Consider the following 23,047-nt stretch of genomic DNA (forward strand, 5'->3'; position numbering starts at 1 on the left):
TGGATACATGTAGTCCAAATAATTATGACGGCTTGAAAGGCTATTTTAACGTTTTGATGTGACGCCTTCCTATAGTCTTTCAAGTCGTCATAATTATTTGGACACAATAGAATACATGCCGCCGCATGAAATATGGACCATGAAATATTGGTAAAGAATGTTGTGTGGTTGTGTGTATTGTGTGTGTGTGTATGGGGGATTTTTTTTCCTCATAAAAACATTTTAAAAAATGTGCCCTACAAAAAAAAGCTGAACGGTCGGTGTCAAACCCTTAAATTGTACAGGATTATCTTTTTTGACATTAGTCGGTAGTCAGTCAGACATATTTTAGCAGTACCGTGCACATGATCTTGTAAGAAAATGTCACATGACTGAAGAAAATTTGAGAAATGCCGACGATAATCTATCTTTTCGCTTTATTAATTATTAACAATGCTGCTGCATCAGGAATGTTGTACCCGAGGTTTTCAGAAACTCGAACTATAATTGAAATTAATGGCATGTGGAAATTTAGAGCTGACATGTCTCCTACAAGAAACGAAGGTTTCTTGAAAAAGTGGTATACACAACCACTGTCACAGGTGTTTATCATGTTTACAATTGGTATTTAAGAGAGTTTTTGAAAGAAAATAAATTTGTCGCTGCAGTGTCTCATAAGGAAAAAGTTTTGTCCATGAGTCATGCTAGGACTGTTATACTAGTATTAAATATAATATGTCCCAGAGTTTTGGTTATAAACTCAAACAGAAGTTGTTACAAAATATTTAGGCGTCACCATGAAAATTGGACCAAATAGCAAAATAACCATGCAGATGAAATAACATTACATGCAAATTGACAGCTAAATTTCCTTAAGTAACATCTCAAAGTACACGAAGTATCTTCAAAACAAATGAAAGAGAGGGCATACATAAAAATTTAAAATAGACCTAAGCTTGAGTGCAACTCTTGTGTCTGTGTCCAGCACAACAAAAAAAACAACAAATCAACTTAATTGAAATGGTATAGTACAGAACTCATCGCTATACATGTAATATAGATACCACAATACCAGCTCTGTCTTAGATTATGCTTGAACAGCTACAGTGGCCTTCACTACAAATTAGACATTTAAAATACAATAGTGGGTGATGAGCGATGAGGACCCCAAATTCAACATGGACGTAAACAGTAATTAGATCTTAGCCATTCACACAAGAGAAGTAGCAGACTATTTACTTATACTATACAAATATGGCTTGATGTTATCTGTACACTTATATTTGTATAGGAGATTAGGAAGGTTGATTGCAGGATAAATAATTTTATAGGTATAAGTTGTACCCTGGACAACAAACTTTACAGTACATTCCTATATTCAAGTATAAATACAAAACTGTTTCCAACACAGAAATTTTGAATGCCTTGAAGGATATAAATGATACTTGATATTATCAGTCCCCACCACCAAGGTGTACATAGTTGGAATGTCTGTCTGTTAGGTTCTCAAGACACAAATCATAATAAAAAAAAATATGTCCAACTCGAAACTTTTGAATCTCTTGAAGAGTACTAATGATACTGGATATTATTGTTCTGATTGTTACATGCCTGCCTATGGAGGGGATGTCCTAATTAAGGTCGAAATGTCTGTCTGCAAGTTCAAGGTCATACTGTAAGTTCAACTTTAAATCCCTATATTTAAATATACAAAGTTGAAAGCCATGAAGGATATTCTTGATGCTTGATATTGTTGCCAAGCATGATAGGATGTGTTCAAATTACAAATAGGATGGGAATTTGTGTCATCAAGGTCAAGGTCTATACTTTGTACTTTAGTCAGAGAATTCCAAAATCTATTTTCATTTCAAATTAAGGGCATGCAGTGTTCTCCCAAGGGCCTTTTACCATCATGGTAATGTAATGCTATATTGCTTGAATGTGATGCTATCTGAGATTATTATGTTATAGATTGTGTTATGGATGTGATGCTATAATTTCTAGAAATAAGATGGTATTTTAAAATTCCCTGTTGACCCAAATGCTATATGAAATTTGTGGGGAGAATGCTGGCATGTATCATAATATGAGGCTTTTTAAAGATATAATCAATTACAATAAGTATAGATTATATGAGCTGTAGTATAATGTGACCAATTATCAGAAAAAATGTCTACTTTTATAAATCCATATATCAGTCATGTCAGTAGTATGGATAAACATGCAGATACTTCAATAATCTATTTTACAACAGACAGGAGATGTGATTCCTATGCCAGTACCAGCAAGTTACAATGATATAACACAGGATAGAAAGTTGAGAGATTTTATTGGTTGGGTTTGGTACGAGACCGAGTTCTTTGTTCCAGTAGAATGGCAACAGAAACGTGTTGTTTTAAGATTTGATAGTGCTCATTATAACACTGTTGTGGTAAGTAAATAAAATTAGCAAACATGTGCAACATGATAAACAGATCTGTGTGCATATTATTAGGTAAAATAAAGATATGTGGGATACTTTCATGTTATTCATCAATTTTTATTAATAGTCTTTTGAATTTTCTGGAATCAATGTGTTTGAAACTCATCTAAGAATCCATTATTTAGTCTAGATCTCTGGTGGTGAGTTGTCTCATTGGCAATCATACCACATCTTTTTATTTTTATATAGAATGCAACTTAATGTATTGCTATAATGAAAATTTAACAAAAAATCACATATAGGGGAATAATTTACATTCCTCAACATTGATGTTTGTTGATCTTTGTTGTAGATATTGCATAAAAATGTTTTCTATTTCATTAGTCATGTTAGTCTGTTCTGTTACAATGCTAATAGAAATATGTATTTTAATTCATTTAATTTTTTACATGCATTCACTGTCATCTTACTTTTTCCAGTGGGTAAATTCTAAAGAGGTTTTAAGTCATGTTGGAGGCCATCTTCCTTTTGAAGTTCAACTCAATTCCTCATTGAATATTAATGGAGTGAACAGACTTACTGTATCAGTTAACAATACTCTAACACCGAGCACTCTGCCTCCAGGGACAATCCATTATATGAAAGATACAAACAGGTTAGTTTAATAAAGCAGTCTGTTTCTAGGAGAGGTCATTTACATAAAATATACAGGGAGGTGAGTTTAACAATATATGTACTATGACACGCTGCACTCTACCTAAAGTGCAAACGGGTTTGTATAAGAAAGGAGTCCTTTTGCAGTAGAGATTTATTACACAAAACAGATTGGCAAGTTTAACATGCATGTACTCTGACAAGGGCAAGTTTAACATACATGTACTCTGACAAGGGCAAGTTTAACATACATGTACTCTGACAAGGGCAAGTTTAACATACATGTACTCTGACAAGGGCAAGTTTAACATACATGTACTCTGACAAGGGCAAGTTTAACATGGCAAGTTTAACATGCATGTACTATGACAAGGGCAAGTTTAACATGCATGTACTCTGACAAGGGCAAGTTTAACATGCATGTACTCTGACAAGGGCAAGTTTAACATGCATGTACTCTGACAAGGGCAAGTTTAACATGCATGTACTCTGACAAGGGCAAGTTTAACATGCATGTACTCTGACAAGGGCAAGTTTAACATGCATGTACTCTGACAAGGGCAAGTTTAACATACATGTACTCTGACAAGGGCAAGTTTAACATGCATGTACCCTGACAAAGGCAAGTTTAACATGTATGTACCCTGACAAGGGCAAGTTTAACATACATGTACCCTGACAAGGGCAAGTTTAACATACATGTACTCTGACAAAGGCAAGTTTAACATGCATGTACTCTGACAAGGGCAAGTTTAACATGCATGTACTCTGACAAGGGCAAGTTTAACATACATGTACCCTGACAAAGGCAAGTTTAACATACATGTACTCTGACAAGGGCAAGTTTAACATACATGTACCCTGACAAAGGCAAGTTTAACATACATGTACTCTGACAAGGGCAAGTTTAACATACATGTACTCTGACAAGGGCAAGTTTAACATGCATGTACTCTGACAAGGGCAAGTTTAACATGCATGTACTCTGACAAGGGCAAGTTTAACATACATGTACTCTGACAAGGGCAAGTTTAACATACATGTACTCTGACAAAACCTTTTATTTCCATGTCTCATCATTTGTATGTACTGAGATTAAGGTTGTACCATTGATAGCAAAGTTATTGAAATTTAACACTAGTCTGCTACTACTTTTTCTACTCATTTTTGTAAATGAGTTTAATTCTGTTGATAAACTGCATGTGAACTATTTCCATCACTAAATCTTTATTCATCTTCTTATGTCTTTTTACTTTTTCATTTTCAATTTTTCTTCTTTTTTACAGACAAGTTTGAATCAAACTTTATAGGAAGGACCATGGTTCCTTTAAAAAATAATTGTTTTTTCCTGTATAGGATGGAGAACATGACTTCAAACAGGAATGCTGGATTTTTAATTTCTTCCTTTTTGAATTTTTGGGAGTTTCCAAACGCTATAGAAATAATGCTTTAAAAGACTCTATGCTAATATGTCTTACAATGTGCTGATCTCATTGTGTTTCATAGTCAAAATAGACCATCTATTGTATATGTATTTATTTTTTTACACACAGAAGATATCACTCTGAGAAAGTTTTCAACGATCACCAGTGCCTCTTATATTGTTTCGAAGATGAATTAAAATGCTTTTTTTACCACATTTATTTATATTTTGATATGGAGTGCATACAAAATATTACTTTATTATAGATATCCAGCAGGCTATTTTGTTCAAGACATCCCTTTTGATTTCTTCAACTATGCTGGTATTCATCGCTCTGTCAAACTGTATACAACACCAAATGTTTTTATTGATGATATCACCATAGTAACAGATGTAAAGGGATCTGATGGTTAGTAAATATAGAATAATTTAAACACAAATGTGACATAATTTTGTATGAAAAAAACTTGTATATATATATATATGTCAAAGAGTAATTGTTTTGTAGGGAGACAAGGACCAATCATTTATATTTACCATGTTTACCATACTTTAACAATAGATCTACATTTATCAGATTGATATCAACAATGACAAAAATGGTGATCTTCTTTTTCTTTCCAGAATATGAGTAAACAGCTGATATTCATTATCTGAGAAGATAAACAGAATAATATAAATTTAACCTTTTTCTGTGTTTTTTTTCACTAAAGTAAACAAAAATATAAATCTACCTTCACCTTACTACCAAATCCAAAAACCATCCAAACAAGTTGTTATTTTTATATCCAGGTTTTTTCTTGTATGTGTATTATCATTCCAAAACAGCTGATTTTTTTTCTGAATCTAACAATGTTGAAGCTACAACAAAAAGCCTAATCAGTCTGTTTTTTTCCTTTGACAAATAAAAGGTCAAGTTTTTCTGCAAAGTTTTAAAATTCAATAGACCACTTTCGAGTTATGTCCTTCACAGGAAAAAGTTCGTCAATTATGTGCGCCTTTATGACGTCATTTACCAGATAGAGGAGATTGCCTGTATCCCTGCACTATTAAAGTTCATCAAGCGTCTTCGTGATCATCATTATGCAGGATAAACTAGAAATAATGTTTATTCCTTTAAGTACTTAATCATAATTCCCTAATGACAGCAGTGCTGATTATCAATTACTAGAATTTAATTTGCCAAATAATTCGTGCAATATAGCGTCATATTTTTTTCAACCGCTTGCTCAACATGGGAAGGAAGTGACGATGCTCCTGAACGCATGAATGATGTTCACTAAAACCAAAGTTTTTGACGGAAATGCAACGAACTCAAAAGTGGTCTATTGTGTTACCACTGTCTACGTAATTGCAATGGTAACCAAGGTAAAAATTCACATAAGATATTGGTAGATCATAGTGACTGAAACAGATGTCAAATATAATCTAAAGGGGTTTTGAGGTATATATATATATGTCAAATAGACAGCAACCCAACAACACAGAAAAAAGTAGAGAATCAGCTTTTGCCAAAAAGGCTGTTCAGAAATGTAGATAAATACTAGAGATAACTGCAGATTTATTTTTGATGTTTGAGTTTTCATTGATTTGTGTTTGGAGATAATTCTAAGTCGTGAAGGAAATACAGTCTTCAAAAGCAAGTTTTAGGTCAGGGAACGAAACATTGAGATCAAATTTCTTTTAAAACTACAGAATTGGTGTCCAAGAAAAAAATGATTAAAGAAAAAAGCTTTCAACATGTTCAATCTGCATGTTTCAACTGCCCGATGTAGTTTTTCTAGCACTTCCTGTAAATACCTGAAAAATAGTAACATTTGAAAATATGTATTTATAAACACAACCATATATTGTGACCTATGATTTCTTACTTCCACTTCATTTGTACTCCGGTGGATAGATGTCTCATTGGCAATCATTCCATATCTCATTATTTTTATATGTATATTCTATTAGGACTGTCAAATTGATACATTTTGGATAATTATTTAATGAATATACAGGTATTGTGAATTATTCAATTACTGGAGGAGGACCATCAAATGACACCACCATTACAGTCGAAGTTCTTGATGCAGATGGCATTCCTGTTGCTACTAGTATTAAACAGAATGGACGGATGATTATACGCAATGTTAATCTGTGGTGGCCATTTGGTATGAGTAAAAAGCCCACTGCTTATATGTATACATTAAAGGTGATTGTTAGATAACAAGACGACAGATTTTTCTGATGAATATTATTTGAATTAATTAAAATACGCAACATGAATATTTGATTAAGAACTAGAATAATTTTGTGGTAGTAATGTCAATTAGACATTAGTTCAAAAACACCGTCAACTTTCAGCATTCTTCTACTAAAATCAAACCTTTACCAAAAAGCAAGTTCAAAAATACCTTCCCTCAAAAAATTGGTAAAGAGTTCAACATTTTATTTGGCAAATATTTGTTATCAACATACAAAAAGGGAGATAACTATACTGAACAAGTTCTGGTCTGGATATCCACACAATTATATGATGCAGTAAAGCTCTTTATTGAAGGTAAAGTACTGTGGATTTATTTAGTTTTGTGGGTACCAGTTTTCTTGGATTGAGGAAAAGTTGTGTATTCTGGATACTTGATTTCAAGGATTTGCCAAAGTCTGCATTCTAGCCTATAGAAAATTAATACTTCATTGAATATTTAAATTTTTGGTTTATCTATAATAATGAATCCACAGTATATACATGAATAACTTGGACAGATGGAGACTAATCCACAATATACATCTTTTGCCTTTTGAGTGTCTATAGAACATGAATAACTTTGACAGATGGAGACTAATCCACAATAAACACCTTTTGCCTTTTGAGTGTCTATAGAACATGAATAACTTGGACAGATGGAGACTAATCCACAATATACACCTTTTGCCTTTTGAGTGTCTATAGAACATGAATAACTTGGACAGATGGAGACTCATGCACAATATACATCTTTTGCCTTTTGAGTGTCTATAGAACATGAATAACTTGGACAGATGGAGAACAGTTCTCATTGAAATATATTTGGTCATTATTGAATTTAAATTACAAGATTTGAGCTTAGTCAATGTTACAATGTCAGTTGTTGGAGATTGCACGCTGCTCTGTCTTGTGGTTATTTATGTAGTTTGGTTGATATCTCATTATTTATACTCCTTTCATTCACATATACGTAAAGATTTATTTTCTGTTCATTATCTTTTTCAACACTTACCTTAGAAGGTTTTGAATTCTGTAAATTCAGAAATTTTTTATTACATTTATTAGTGTAATAATGTTGAACAAAATAGACAAATTTTAGATTAATTAGTGCGATTTCAGGAAATGTTGCATACAAAAAATATAATCATAATGCTTTCAAATTTTTGAAATGCAATATTTTATTTTTGTGAGTCATTTTCTGTCACAATTTTTCGCAATGATGATATATTTATACAGTATGTTAAAACGTCAGAAAACCTGCATTAAAGAGTAATAGTAATCATGGTAATGCTAGTATCTCGGTTGTGACATATACATAAAACTTCTAAAAATAGTGTATACGCTATTTTCAAATTGATTTAAGATAAGGAGACCACATGATGTAGATGATAGCAACTAATGTTGAGTTATTTATAGATCTGATATATCTATTTTTTTGCTGACAAAATTTTATTTTAGGTGATATTGAAATCTAGTGCTGGTATAGATGTATACAGACAACCATTTGGTGTAAGGACCGTCAAAGTCACAAGTACACAACTACTGATAAACAACAAACCATTTTATTGTCATGGTGTACCAAAACATGAAGATTCTGATGTAAGCTTTTCTTAAATTTAACTTAAAAACTTTCCTTATGCATGATTTACCAACTGATGCTTTTTGCAAGAAAAATTTGACGTCACAAAGCAAATATTTTCACGTCATAATGTCCAATGACAAGTTTTCCCCTGAATGACCCCAGTTCAACTATGGCAGTTCATCTATAAAATCCAAATTGGAATCTCATCTATTCAAATTTTTAGAGAAATAAATTTTGTTTTTGTAAAATTGAAATTGAAAACTGTAAGGCTAAAATCAAATGATTTTTTCCTTTGTGCTATACACTGTAGTGTTATGTTTAACAAAGGGGATTGATGATGATGATGATGATGTAGAGTTGTCAAGAAAATCCTGTATTTGTACTTAGTTAAAATGTGTAAAATGGTATTTTCTTTCAGTAGAAAAATTGCTTATATTATGATGATAGTTAACAAGAAACATTTCACTTTTGATTGAAAAAACTTGACATCTTTCATAATTTGATTTAATAAGGATAAAAGCCCATATAGATGGAATTGTGAAAAAAAGATTCATCTTTAGTGGTGGAGATTGGGGTATCAATCTCCAAAGCCAGGTACACCAAAAACATTATTTAATGTTTTCCCTTAAGCATTAGGTAATTACATAGTTAAAGCAGAGACGGAGAATAAGGTTTGCCACTGGGATGGCACTTCTTACTCTCACCTGGTTACCCAGCATAACTACCTGTTTACTACAGGACAGGTTGGGATGGCACTTCTTTCTGTCATCTGGTTACCCAGCATAACACCTGTTTACTACAGGACAGGCTGGGATGGCACTTCTTACTGTTACCTGGTTACCCAGCATAACTGCCTGTTTACTCCAGGACAGGTTGGGATGGCACTTCTTACTGTTACCTGGTTACCCAGCATAACTATCTGTTTACTACAGGACAGGCTGGGATGGCACTTCTTACTGTTACCTGGTTACCCAGCATAACTGCCTGTTTACTCCAGGACAGGTTGGGATGGCACTACTTACTGTTACCTGGTTACCCAGCATAACTATCTGTTTACTACAGGACAGGTTGGGATGGCACTTCTTACTGTTACCTGGTTACCCAGCATAACTATCTGTTTACTACAGGACAGGCTGGGATGGCACTTCTTACTGTCACCTGGTTACCCACCATAACTACCTGTTTACTACAGGACAGTCTGGGATGGCACTTCTTACTGTTACCTGGTTACCCAGCATAACTACCTGTTTATTACAGGACAGGCTGGGATGGCACTACTTACTGTCACCTGGTTACCCAGCATAACTACCTGTTTACTACAGGACAGGCTGGGATGGCACTTCTTACTGTTACCTGGTTACCCAGCATAACTACCTTTTTACTACAGAACAGGTTGGGATGGCACTTCTTACTGTCATCTGGTTACCCAGCATAACTACCTGTTTACTACAGGACAGGCTGGGATGGCACTTCTTACTGTTACCTGGTTACCCAGCATAACTACCTTTTTACTACAGGACAGGTTGGTATGGCACTTCTTACTGTCACCTGGTTACCCATCATAACTACCTGTTTATTACAGGACAGGCTGGGATGGCACTTCTTACTGTTACCTGGTTACCCAGCATAACTATCTGTTTACTACAGGACAGGCTGGGATGGCACTTCTTACTGTTACCTGGTTACCCAGCATAACTGCCTGTTTACTCCAGGACAGGTTGGGATGGCACTACTTACTGTTACCTGGTTACCCAGCATAACTGCCTGTTTACTCCAGGACAGGTTGGGATGGCACTTCTTACTGTTACCTGGTTACCCAGCATAACTATCTGTTTACTACAGGACAGGCTGGGATGGCACTACTTACTGTTACCTGGTTACCCAGCATAACTGCCTGTTTACTCCAGGACAGGTTGGGATGGCACTTCTTACTGTTACCTGGTTACCCAGCATAACTATCTGTTTACTACAGGACAGGCTGGGATGGCACTTCTTACTGTCACCTGGTTACCCAGCATAACTACCTGTTTATTACAGGACAGGCTGGGAAGGCACTTCTTACTGTTACCTGGTTACCCAGCATAACTACCTGTTTATTACAGGACAGGCTGGGATGGCACTTCTTACTGTTACCTGGTTACCCAGCATAACTACCTGTTTATTACAGGACAGGCTGGGATGGCACTACTTACTGTCACCTGGTTACCCAGCATAACTACCTGTTTACTACAGGACAGGCTGGGATGGCACTTCTTACTGTCACCTGGTTACCCAGCATAACCATCTGTTTACTACAGGACAGGTTTATATTTATACCACATGTTCTCATCCTGAATATTGTTTGGGATTAGCCATAAATTTCTGATGTATGCTTAATTCAAAATTTCACTAGAAATGGAGACTGGACCTTCATTTACTATAGGGAACCCTGTACTTTAGAGGTTGGGTTCATTTTATGGTTAGGATTAAGTTTAAGGGCTAGTGTTAGGGTTAGGTATGGGTAAGGCTTATTTTTAGGGTTAGTGTTAATTTAGTAGTACATAAATGTATTGCGCTATATGGGTTTGGTCTCCTAAAGTAAATGAAGACTGCTAACTGCACAAATATTGAAATGACAGTGCTTTGAGTGGCAAAAAAATATTATTTCTTTACTAAATGTTTTCAGGAAAATATTTTATCTTCTAGATAAGAGGTAAAGGACTAGATTATGCTCTTATAGCTAAAGATTTCAACTTACTGAAATGGTTAGGAGCTACGTGTATACGAACATCACATTACCCTTATGCTGAGGAAATCATGGATCAGTGTGATCAACAAGGCATTGCAGTTATTGATGAAAGTCCTGGTGTAGGAATTACCTCGTATGTATATACCAGTACTGAATATTTTTATGTATAATTGTGTTATATTGAGTGTATTGTAAAAGTTATTACATACATGGATGAAGCTAAGTGATAATTTTAGTTGTCATATAGCGCTGGTTTTATGATGAGGTTTTCCACACTAAAACCAGAATAGATAGGGCAGGTTTGAGTCTGTAAGCATATATATTACACACTTACTGCATTTTTTGTATGTCTTAAGAATGTGATACTGAACTTATTACAAGAATGCTATAATGTATAGTGTATTTCAAATGTAATGCTGGAAAAGTAATATTGCCATGAATTAAACTCCTCCTATCATCACAACATATTCGAGCCTTTAACCATACCTCAAGCAAGTGGTATTTCCTCTGTTAATTCATGTATTCCTGAAAATGATACATTACTCTGATCTAATTGTCAGGTTGTGTTTCATCATGAAATATATGTATCTATCATATATTAAGTACTTGTTACTGCGATTTTGAATATTTGATAAAGATGGAAACTCCAGACCTGTATTGCATACCCTGTATCACACCCCTTTTGGTACATCTTGAGACTGTTTTTGGAACTCCTCAGTTGTTATCCGCTTGAAATTTCAGCAGACGCCAATGTCAGACATGTTAACCCTCTTGCTGCTTGAGGGACACATGTGCCCATATATTTAATTTTGCTGCCGGAGGGACACATGTGCCCATATATTTTTTATTTATGCAAGCACTTGTTCATTACAGCATCTCTTCCAAATAAAACATCAAAGATTATATAGTGTAATCTTTTTCTTCAATAGGTCTCTAATGTAACGTCATCAAAGCATGACATCATATATCGAATGACAAAGTTGGACATATGACGTTCAGTTGCTGTTTTTCCTGGCATGTCACAAAATGTAACCACATTTAATTAGCGACAACTAGAGGTTTAAGACACAGTCTACAAGGAGTGGAAATGGAAGAAAAACAGAATTTACTTCAACCATGCCTGACATTTGTTCATATCGGACTTCGATTTTCTAATTGTCTGATTGTGTTTGCATAATTTAAAATAAGAACAAAAACTGATCATCTCAGAGTGAGAAAAATGGGGGTTTTCCCCTCTCATTTCCTCTGTAGGGTGAACTGAACTGGGCATAACATGGACCAATTCTAGACACTTTGTCACCAAGTTAAATCGGTGCCAGGACAATTCGGCATCCGTGATAGACATTTGGGCACCCAAGAAAGACAGTTAGTATCAAAACACATCAGCATCTAGACAAATCAGGACCTCACAAAAGTTACTTTTTTTATATTCCACTGTTGAGCTTTCAGACTTTATTATTATCAGCTAATTAAGTGGCCAAAGTGGCCTGATACTGATGTAGGTTTTCTAAGAAAATAATACATGTTTTTGATTCGGAAATTTTGTGTATTTTTTGGGTTCATGCAGTCATAGCAAATATTTTGTAATATGAAATCATTTATGGAGTACATTATGAATTTGTAATCTATGTTTTTAAATTGTAATTTGGAGAAGTAGGTATTGATGGCAGATCCTTTTATCAGATATGTTTCACCATGCATGCAACAATTTGTATGTAAATGTATACTGGTAAATTTCATCTATGGTGATATGCATGGATCTTAAGTTCAATATCAAAATACATGTAACACATTTATTCTATTTATTTCAACTATCAATTCAATTAAAATGAAAACAATAAATAAACATCAACAGCACTACATGAACCATAATTGCTTAGAAGAAGCACACATGAAAGTTAAAATGAAGAACTAAGAACTAATACTGTTCAGTACATCAAGTTTTACTTGTTTATATTGTCATTTTAGTGGTGGGCCATACACACTTGCACATTCTTTTAGGAGCCTGAATGCAATGGTGGTGCTGTTGCAATACTGGTCCCAGAGCGCTACTTAAAAAGTCGGCACTGGGTCTGTCTACTGTGTGATGTCAAATCCATATTGGATGCTATATCAATCCTCAACAAATATAATTTTCGGAAGAAGACTTCAATTTGGAAAAACTAAAATTCTCTGTTTAAATATATGATAAAGTGATTAATACATGATAAAATCGGTACCACATACTGTATCACCATCAACCAATATCTGCCCTTGGGCCTTTGGTCCTCTGACTGATATTGGTTACTAGGGCTGATACAGCATGTGATACAGAATTTACCATGTATTATTCTCTATATAAAAATAAGAAAATAGGATATGATTGCCAATGAGACAACTCCATCAGAGACCAAATGACGTAGAAGTTATCAACTATAGGTCACCCTACAGCCTTCAATAATGAGCAAAATCCATACCACATAGCAAGCTATAAAAGGCCCTGAATTTTAGACATCGCTTTCTACAAAAAATGTATATGCTAATGAATTGTTCTTCTGTGTACACACATAAGACTCGATTCTATATTACAGTATGTTGATTGAAAAAAGTTTATTTCAGAATGTTTTTCTCATTTCAGTGTTCATAATTTTGGCAATGCTTCACTGACACATCATTTAGAAGTAATGAACGAGATGGTTAGACGAGACAAGAATAGACCAGCAGTCATTATCTGGTCTGTAGCTAACGAACCATTAGTCACAGTACCACAGGCAGAGCATTATTTCAAGTGAGTTACAAGTAAAATGATTTAATTAATTTACCTATAGATCTATATTGATTAGATCAATTTATTTTGCTTTGGTGCATTTTAAGAGAAGGTTGTTATTGGAGCTTTTAATCTTCTGGTCTCAAGTAATTACCAATTAAATCAAAGTATAGGTTATTTAGAACAAGTGATGTCCATTCATTTGTTTTACACCTGTATATAGATTTCAACACATGTAAGAGTAATCAGCAGATTATATTGAAACTTTACCAACTCTACAGTTTCATTTTGTTTATATACATATGAACAATAAAGATAGTTTTTGTTCAACATAATTTGAGAAAGAGTTATTTCCCTTTCCCACTATATATATTGAATGTCAACATACACAAATTCCTTCATCAATTATCCAAATTCCATTTCTCGATCTTTAGAAATAGTTGTTTTCTGAACAATTTACATTTGATTAAGCCCTGTTCATCACTAAGATCTAATAAAGATGTCTTGTAAATAAGAAGATGTGGTATGATTATCAAATAGACAACTCTTCTTAGACTTGATTGTACCACATACTTTAATTTAGTTTGTCAAATAAGATAATCAACCAGTTACACCTCCAACATGACAACCAAGGGAAATAAGTGAAATTTAAATCGTGACATTTAGTTGAAAACTATTCTCATTCTAGTTCTCATTTGCCAATGTCATAGATTTAAGCGATTAACTCTCACACATTAGATATTTCGTTACATTTCTTTTGTTCTTATCAGTAATCATAAATGTGATAATTTGTAGATCTGTTATTATGCATACAAAGAATTTAGACCCAACAAGACCGGTTACATTTGTAGCAGCTGTTGGACCTAATGGTGACTATGCTGTAGGTATTATATAATCTATAAAACAATTATAGAACAACTAATCCGAGAATTAAAATATAGAAAAAAATATTCAACAAGTTACCGAACAATGCATTAATTCACTAATACACGCATAATTAATCATCAGTGTTGTTCGGTCACAAGTTGAATCTTTTTCGATATCTAACTTCTTGGATAAGTTATTCTTTTTATTACATTGACCATGAATTATAATATTTTAACAAATACAAAAATACTATTTCTATTATTTGAGTCTTTATAAAACATTTGATAAATAATTTTTATTTTTCAGACCAAGTATGTAGATATATTATGTATAAACAGATATTTTGCATGGTATTCAGACTGTGGCCATACTGAACTTATTCAAAAACAAGTGGAATATGATATGAATAAATGGCGGGAACATCACAATATTCCAATAATAGTAACAGAATATGGAGCAGATACTGTTGCAGGATTACATCAGGTATAATTATAGTAACAGAATATGGAGCAGATACTGTTGCAGGATTACATCAGGTATAATTATAGTAACAGAATATGGAGCAGATACTGTTGCAGGATTACATCAGGTATAATTATAGTAACAGAATATGGAGCAGATACTGTCGCAGGATTACATCAGGTATAATTATAGTAACAGAATATGGAGCAGATCTGTACCAGGATTACATCAGGTATAATTATAGTAACAGAATATGGAGCAGATACTGTCGCAGGATTACATCAGGTATAATTATAGTAACAGAATATGGAGCAGATACAGTAGCAAGTTTACATCAGGTATAATTATAGTAAAAGAATATGGAGCAGATACTGTAGCAGGATTACATTAGGTATAATTATAGTAACAGAATATGGAGCAGATACTGTCGCAGGATTACATCAGGTATAATTATAGTAACAGAATATGGAGCAGATTCTGCACCAGGATTACATCAGGTATAATTATAGTAACAGAATATGGAGCAGATACTGTCGCAGGATTACATCAGGTATAATTATGGTAACAGAATATGGAGCAGATACTGTCACAGGATTACATCAGGTATAATTATAGTAACAGAATATGGAGCAGATACAGTAGCAAGTTTACATCAGGTATAATTATAGTAAAAGAATATGGAGCAGATACTGTAGCAGGATTACATTAGGTATAATTATAGTAACAGAATATGGAGCAGATACTGTCGCAGGATTACATCAGGTATAATTATAGTAACAGAATATGGAGCAGATTCTGCACCAGGATTACATCAGGTATAATTATAGTAACAGAATATGGAGCAGATACTGTCGCAGGATTACATCAGGTATAATTATAGTAACAGAATATGGAGCAGATACTGTCACAGGATTACATCAGGTATAATTATAGTAACAGAATATGGAGCGGATACAGTAGCAAGTTTACATCAGGTATAATTATAGTAAAAGAATATGGAGCAGATACTGTAGCAGGTATAATTATAGTAACAGTTAATGGACCAGATACTGTAGCCGGATTACATTTGGTATATAATTATACAGAAGTAGCAGAAGATGAATTTTTTGTCTCATATTGATGTTTACTCTGAATTGTAATATAGTTTGTTTTTGTTGATCCTTTGCTTTGGTGTTGTAAGGAAGTTGACTATCAATCAGTGAGCCAGTTTTCTTTTTTAGAGTCCATCCTTTGTGTTTACTGAAGAATATCAAGTAGAATTTCTCTCTGAGTATCATGCAGCATTTGACAAGCTGAGGAAGAAATTCTTAGTTGGAGAAATGGTCTGGAACTTTGCTGACTTTATGACAAAGGAAGGTATGATCCATAATATAGGCTATAAAACTAAATGCTTTAAAAGGGAGGGGAGAAGATACAGGGGAAGGGCAATCAAAAACAATAAGTCTAAGAAAGAGAGAACATCATGGCCAAATGAATAAAGAGCTGTGCCATGAGCACATGATACGCCGGTTGCCCTTTAAGCTCGTCTTAATGCTTTAAATGAATTTATGTGATGAACTAGAAATATTGTAAGCACTACACAAATAGACCCCACCCCAAATGATCCCAAATCAATCTCTTTTGCTTTCATAACTAAAGGCAATCAGACCAATCAAGGGTAAGGAACTTTGTCACAACAGCTTAAATATATACTTCATATTTTTTATTCCATTTACTGGCAGTAACTCCTCTATTTATATGAGTTCAGTTATCTAACAGTGATAATATGAAGTGCGGAAAGTCAAGGGACTAGATTACGTGTTATACTATTAATGCAATAGCATTCTGACAAAAAAGTTTTTATAACTGGCATATGTTAACCTTATACCAGCTGTTGACCTGACAGTTATAAATCTTGGAAGAGAGACAGAATACATATAATCTGTGTATGACATGCACATTTATTAAGCACCGAAAGTTATGTATATTTTCATGTTTCTTAAAAAAACATATGATAAGTCATGCAACTTACATGACTTATTTATTCATTTTGAAAACTTTTGTATGCATATTTTCACACTTGCATGCATAGGTATGTATACAAACACCAGTCATTTTTTTTTTCTCAAAAACCTTTTAAATTTGATTTTCTTTTGACATACTACATCATTTATTGCTAAAATGAATAAGTTGCAAACCATACGAACATGAAAGACAACTTCAAAAAGACTGATTGATATGTACTTTTTTTCCCGTTAGGTGTATAGGTAAATAACAGCTATCTAACCTTTGCTAGTTAAATTAGACTTGTTTTTACAGTTGTTACTCTTTGTCATTTTTACGACCAAAATATGTGTCTGTTTGGAAAAAACTATACAGCCATAAAAGATTGTCTAAACAACAATTTTATATCTTAATCAAATGAATTATTTGTCAGATCCTGTTCAGTGTTGATATAGTATATCCTGACATTTATTTATAAGAAACAGATTTTTCCTGGAAATATGACTGTTTTGGAAGCCCTTGTCACAATGCATTTAAATTTGGAAAATATTACACAGGTATTTTAAAATATCTTGTGATAAATATACCATATAACAATAAAATTCCCTGCAGAGCGCAGCTTGATACAACCGCAGAAGTCGAACCCTGAACAGTTGGGTCAAGTATGGAAACAACATTCAAGCTTGATACAGCCCTGAATTTGGATTGTGATTAAATATTTGACACAGCATAGGTTTCTGACAAAGAATGAATGTGGTCTAACAACTTAAAAATTTGAAATTGGACATTTACTTATTATGGTCCAATATCCAAAATCTTAATACATGGTTAGATTAAGCATATCAAAGAACCCAAAGATTCAATTTTTGATGAAATCAAACAAAGTTTAATTTTGGACCAATTTGATAACAGGCCTCAAAATCCAAAATCTAAATAGATATAAGAAGATGTGGTATGAGTGCCAATGAGACAACTCTCCATCCAAGTCACAATTTATAAAAGTAAACCATTATAGGTCAAAGTAAGGTCTTCAACACGGAGCCTTGGCTCACACCACACAGTAAGCTATAAAGGGCCCCAAAAGTTACTAGTGTAAAACCCTTCAAACGGGAAAACCAATGGTCTAATCTATATAAAAAACAAGAAACGAGAAACACTTATGAACCACATCGACAAACGACAACTACTGAACATCAGATTCCTGACTTAAGACAGGTGCAAACAATTGCAGTGGGTTTAAACGTTTTAACGGTACCAAACCTTAACCCTTATCTGAGACAATAGTGAAACATCACAACATAGAAAGACACACTATAAAATATCAATTGAAATGGCTTAATTCAATCAAAAGACATATTCACACAAGTGAACATACACTGAAAAAATAAATTTGATCTATGATACAATGTAAATACAAAATCAATAAAATAAGGGATGAATAATTAAAGTAACAGTATTATACCGCTCTGAAATGTTAAACAATTTCAATTTACACGGTTAGATTAAGGATATCAAAAAAACGCATATATTCAATTTTTGTTCCTATCAAACAAAGTTTAATTTTTTGACCCCCATTTGAACAACTTGAAAACTGGGCCAGAAATCAAAAAAGAAAAAAAAAATTAGATTCAGCATATCCAAAAACCCCAAGAATTCAATTTTTGTTAAAATCAAACTTAAGTTTAATTTTGGACCATTTGGACCTTAATGTGGGCCAATTTGAAATTGGGCCCAAAATTCAAAATCTAAATACACAGCTGTTAGATTCAGCATATCAAAGAACCCCAATAATTCAATTTTTGATGAAATCAAACAAAGTTTAATTTTGAACCCTATGGACCTCAATGTGGACCACTTTGAAATGGGGCCCAAAATCAAAACACACGGTTTGATTCAGCATATTGAAGAACCCCAAGAATTCAAGACTTTCAATTAAATAAACCCCATTGAAATTGGTCAAGCAAGAAATAAGCAATTTATACAAAGTATTAGAAAAGTATTGTTTTTGGCTCCTAAATGGTTAGGGCCATAACCCCCAAAATCAATCACAAACCTTCCTTTTTTGGTATGGAACCTTATGGTACATTTCCATAGAGATCCATAGAATTATACTCAAGTTATTTGTCCGGAAACCAGATAATCCTTGTTTTAAGCCCCTAATTCCCAAACGGTTTGCAATTGGGCCATAACCCCAAAAATCAATCCAACCTTCCTTTTGAGGTATGAAACCTTGTGGTACAATTTCATAGCGATCCATACATTTATACACAAGTTATTGACCTGAAACAAGAAAAATGCTTGTTTTAATTTTGGCCCCTAATTCCTAAACAGTTAGGACACATTAAAAATGTCCTGCAGAGATATGAAATTTTCATCGTTTACTTTTATAAATTGTAACTTGGATGGAGAGTTGTCTCATTAGCACTCATACCACATCTTCCTATATCTATATAATACCTTGGATTCATTATTATTTCATGGTGTACCTATTTTTGTAGATTTCATAACCATAAATTCAAATGTTCAACAAAGTATCAAATTTCTACAAAAAATTACGACAAAAAACAATTTTTCCTCCATCCAAGACAATTGTTATCCATGAAGATAAATAAATCAATAATAACAACATTTAGTGGGGTTATATTAAAATACTATTTTGTTGTTTTGCAGATATAACCAGAGTGGTAGGAAACAGAAAAGGACTGTTTACGAGGCAGAGACAACCCAAAATGTCTGCACACTTGTTAAAGAAAAGATATGAATCTATAATGAATCAAACTATATCAGTAATTCATTAACATTGTCATATTTTAGAACTGAATTATTGAAAGGAGCTCACAGGGTCCATAACATATATTGGTCATTTGATACTGAAGACTAAGAATAATAATAATAAAGTGTGTCCATTGCTGTGGTTCAATATTAAAATGAAAGGAAATTTAAAGTCATAGTTGTGTTCAAAGATTACACAGCAAATTACACATTTATTAAGAAAAAGAATTGGGGCTGGTATGTTTATGGTACTAGAAATTTCAGCTTACCTTGAATATTTTGAGAATTCTGTTTTGAGGGATTTTGATATAATATTGTAACCAAAGCTTAAATTGTTTCATTCATTGCAAAAGCATTTTGTTATCAGGGTTATTGTATAATGTAAACCAACTTATTTTCACGGAATCTTTATTTCGCTTTTAGCCATTGCTCTCCTACTTCGCGATTTAATTTCGCGATTTTCAAATATAGTTGATGTAGTTAAGTAGGAAAGATCCAAGTTTAACGTATTCACAGCGATTTATATCCGCGTTATTTTTCTTCTCGCGAAAGTCGCAAAAAAATAAATTGTACACGAAAATTAGTTGGTTTACAGTATGTCACAACAATATGAGATCTCAGTAATTCATTTGGTATATTGGTTATTAAAATGTACTGTACTGAATTCAAATTAATCAATACTGCCTTATCACATGTTGTTGGCAATTCAAACCAATAAATATAGGTTTTAGTTGTGAATTTATAGTAACACAAATTTTTTTTCTACATGCTTGCATTTAGATAATTAAAATTTTGTATTTTGGTAAAAGGATATATTTATATGTTTATGTTTTGTAGTTTTAGTGAAGGATATTGTTGGTGGAAGCTTGTAGCTTCATAGAGGGTGTTTTGTTTTGTTTAGATTTACAATGTAAGCATAATATTTAGGGGAAGGGTGTGGAATTATGATCACAATAAAATCAAATACTTAAATTTGGTATTTATACAGAATAAAATGAATTGTAAGATATTTTAATTAGAATAAGATATAAATATATGATTAGCCATAAACATAAGTTTTGAAAAGCTTGGTTTCCGATAAAGTTTAGTCTTTGCTATTTCAAGACAATGTTATTGACATATCCTGTACATGAACTGTTACAAGTATGAGTTTCCCTGGTGAGAAGTTAAAAATCTGTCAAATGTGCATCCAAAATAAACAAATATCTTCAATAATTAGGACCATTGTATTTTAGTAATATACACTGTGGTGTACTTTTGTAAAGGGGTTTTCAATATTTGGAAAAATGTTTGCATTGCTCAATCTTTGTAATGGTATTATTCAGACATGAATATTAATAACAAGATAGTTGTCTCATTGGTAATCATGCCACATCTCCTTATTTTTATAATGAATATTAATATAAAGTAAGTCTTGTTTTTTTTGTTTTTTTGTTTATATTATACCCCACTCTACAAAGACTGGCTATATTGAAAACACCTTTGTCCATCCCTCATTTTGTCTTGATGTTTTCTCTCATATATATAATGTTTTTGTGATTCCAACAGTTGTCTCCCATATCTAATGTATCTTGAGATTTGCAAACATTGTCTCTAATAGGATGGTTCCTCCTATGGCATTAACTTAAGTGTGTTATAGTTCTATTTTAAATCACATGTTAAGCTTTAGAAAGCTGGACTTGCATTGTAATTTATCCAGAATATCAGAATATATTATTTTAAATAGTCAAATTGCAGAAACATTCCAGGGTACTTTATTTAAATCTAATTTGAGCCATTATTAAAAAAAATATATATTATTTTGCAATGTTATATGCAGGATGACAATTCTAATAGTTTATGATGTTTACATTTTATAAATATTTAAAAAAATAAGATGTAAAAAAAAGGAAAAAGCTTATATGAATATATCTTGCCAAATAGGGCATTACTCTTATTGAAGTATCATATTTTGTAAATAGAAAATAGAGAAAGTAAGTGAATTTACTTATTCAACAATTGCCTGCATTTTATACATGCAAATTTTGTATGATGTCTCATGTCAGCTTTGGACTGAATCTCTGCATTTTGCAACAAATATGGTAGTAGTCATCATTTTAAACATTTGATCATTGAAATGTATTAAACAAATAGACAACCGTAGACAATTGCAGGAGAGAATTACTGCAAATAAAAATTAGTTTAATAAGAATGCATTTTGTCATGTAAAATTAGGAAAAATTCTTTAAACAACTCCATTTTGAAAATGCACAACCTCAGTTATAAGCAAACTCTGCGAATTTCCAAAGATCTTGGTTAAAAACACTTTGTTCCTAAATCTGAAAAAATGAGAAAAAATTATTTAAACAAATCACAACAGTCTGATTAAAATCAAATCTATCAGCGCTCCCATTTTCTAAACATTAATAGCAAGTAAGAGGTATGACAACTTCAATGTATGTGCTTGCCCTACATTACCATTCTATAAGCTGGTTTTGGACTTTGTCCAATCCAGCCAAAACATAGATAAATTCAAATTAGAATTATTCTTCACATGTGTGTTAAGTCTATTAAACTTTCTCATGTGCATGAATTTCAATGGAATAAAATAAAGTGACTATCTGTGTCAGATATTTATAACTGCAATACTGTAGAACTAATTTCAGTTACACTAAATGTTGCCTAGTGGGTAAAGACAATATTAATATTTTTGTGTTTTAATTTGTTTAGTTTCTTTTGTTGTTCAACCCATTTCTTTGTTGATAACTAGTATTGCTACTATATTTCTCAATATTGTTACTTTTATAAAACAAAGGGCAGTATTGGACAAAATGTTTATTATTTTTTATATACAAAACATTTTATCATATTTTGTTATCTCTATATTATATTTAGAAAATAAACTTTGTCATATATTTGTACTTTATTATTACCTATAAGTATAATTACAATACCGAAGCATGAACAAAATAATTCAAAGAAAAAGATTCTTTTTAGCTCACCTGGCCCATAGGGCCAAGTGAGTTTTTCTCAACACTTGGCATCCGTCGCTGTCGTCCGTTAACTTTTACAAAAATCTTTTCTTCTGAAACTACTGGACCAAATTTAACCAAACTTGGCCACAATTATCATTGGGGTATCTAGTTTGAAAAATATTTATGATGACCCTGCCTGCCAACCAAGATCGCTGACATGGCTAAAAATAGAACATAGGGTAAAA

General features: G+C 32.9%; 1 protein-coding gene across 2 annotated transcripts; it reads left to right on the plus strand.

Moving 5' to 3' along the window:
* The first annotated feature begins 360 nt into the window (after positions 1–360).
* LOC127711058 (beta-glucuronidase-like) lies at positions 361–22,742 on the plus strand. Of its 2 annotated transcripts, XM_052217016.1 has the most exons (12): positions 361–581; positions 2,234–2,410; positions 2,881–3,056; positions 4,745–4,887; positions 6,482–6,675; positions 8,167–8,307; positions 10,976–11,151; positions 13,636–13,785; positions 14,560–14,644; positions 14,938–15,114; positions 16,314–16,449; positions 19,747–22,742. In XM_052217016.1, exons 1-12 carry the CDS (start codon positions 390–392, stop codon positions 19,872–19,874), a joined length of 1,875 nt encoding a protein of 624 aa, XP_052072976.1. In that variant the 5' UTR covers positions 361–389; the 3' UTR covers positions 19,875–22,742. The 2 variants fall into 2 exon arrangements, with proteins under 2 accessions (XP_052072976.1, XP_052072977.1); XM_052217017.1 differs by lacking the exons at positions 14,560–14,644; positions 16,314–16,449; positions 19,747–22,742 and having other exon boundaries at positions 14,938–15,085.
* The last annotated feature ends 305 nt before the right edge of the window (positions 22,743–23,047 follow it).

This window comes from Mytilus californianus, unplaced genomic scaffold (genome assembly GCF_021869535.1).
Source record: "Mytilus californianus isolate M0D057914Y unplaced genomic scaffold, xbMytCali1.0.p SCAF_8, whole genome shotgun sequence".
NCBI lineage: Eukaryota > Metazoa > Mollusca > Bivalvia > Mytilida > Mytilidae > Mytilus > Mytilus californianus.

What these genes read in the sequence shown, in the direction of transcription:
- LOC127711058 (XM_052217016.1), top strand. Translation starts at nt 390, where the DNA reads ATGCCGACGATAATCTATCTTTTCGCTTTATTAATTATTAACAATGCT. An exon ending in TATATGAAAGATACAAACAG is followed by an intron (nt 3,057 to 4,744) that starts GTTAGTTTAATA and finishes ACTTTATTATAG; the next exon opens with ATATCCAGCAGGCTATTTTG. An exon ending in CAGGCAGAGCATTATTTCAA is followed by an intron (nt 13,786 to 14,559) that starts GTGAGTTACAAG and finishes GATAATTTGTAG; the next exon opens with ATCTGTTATTATGCATACAA.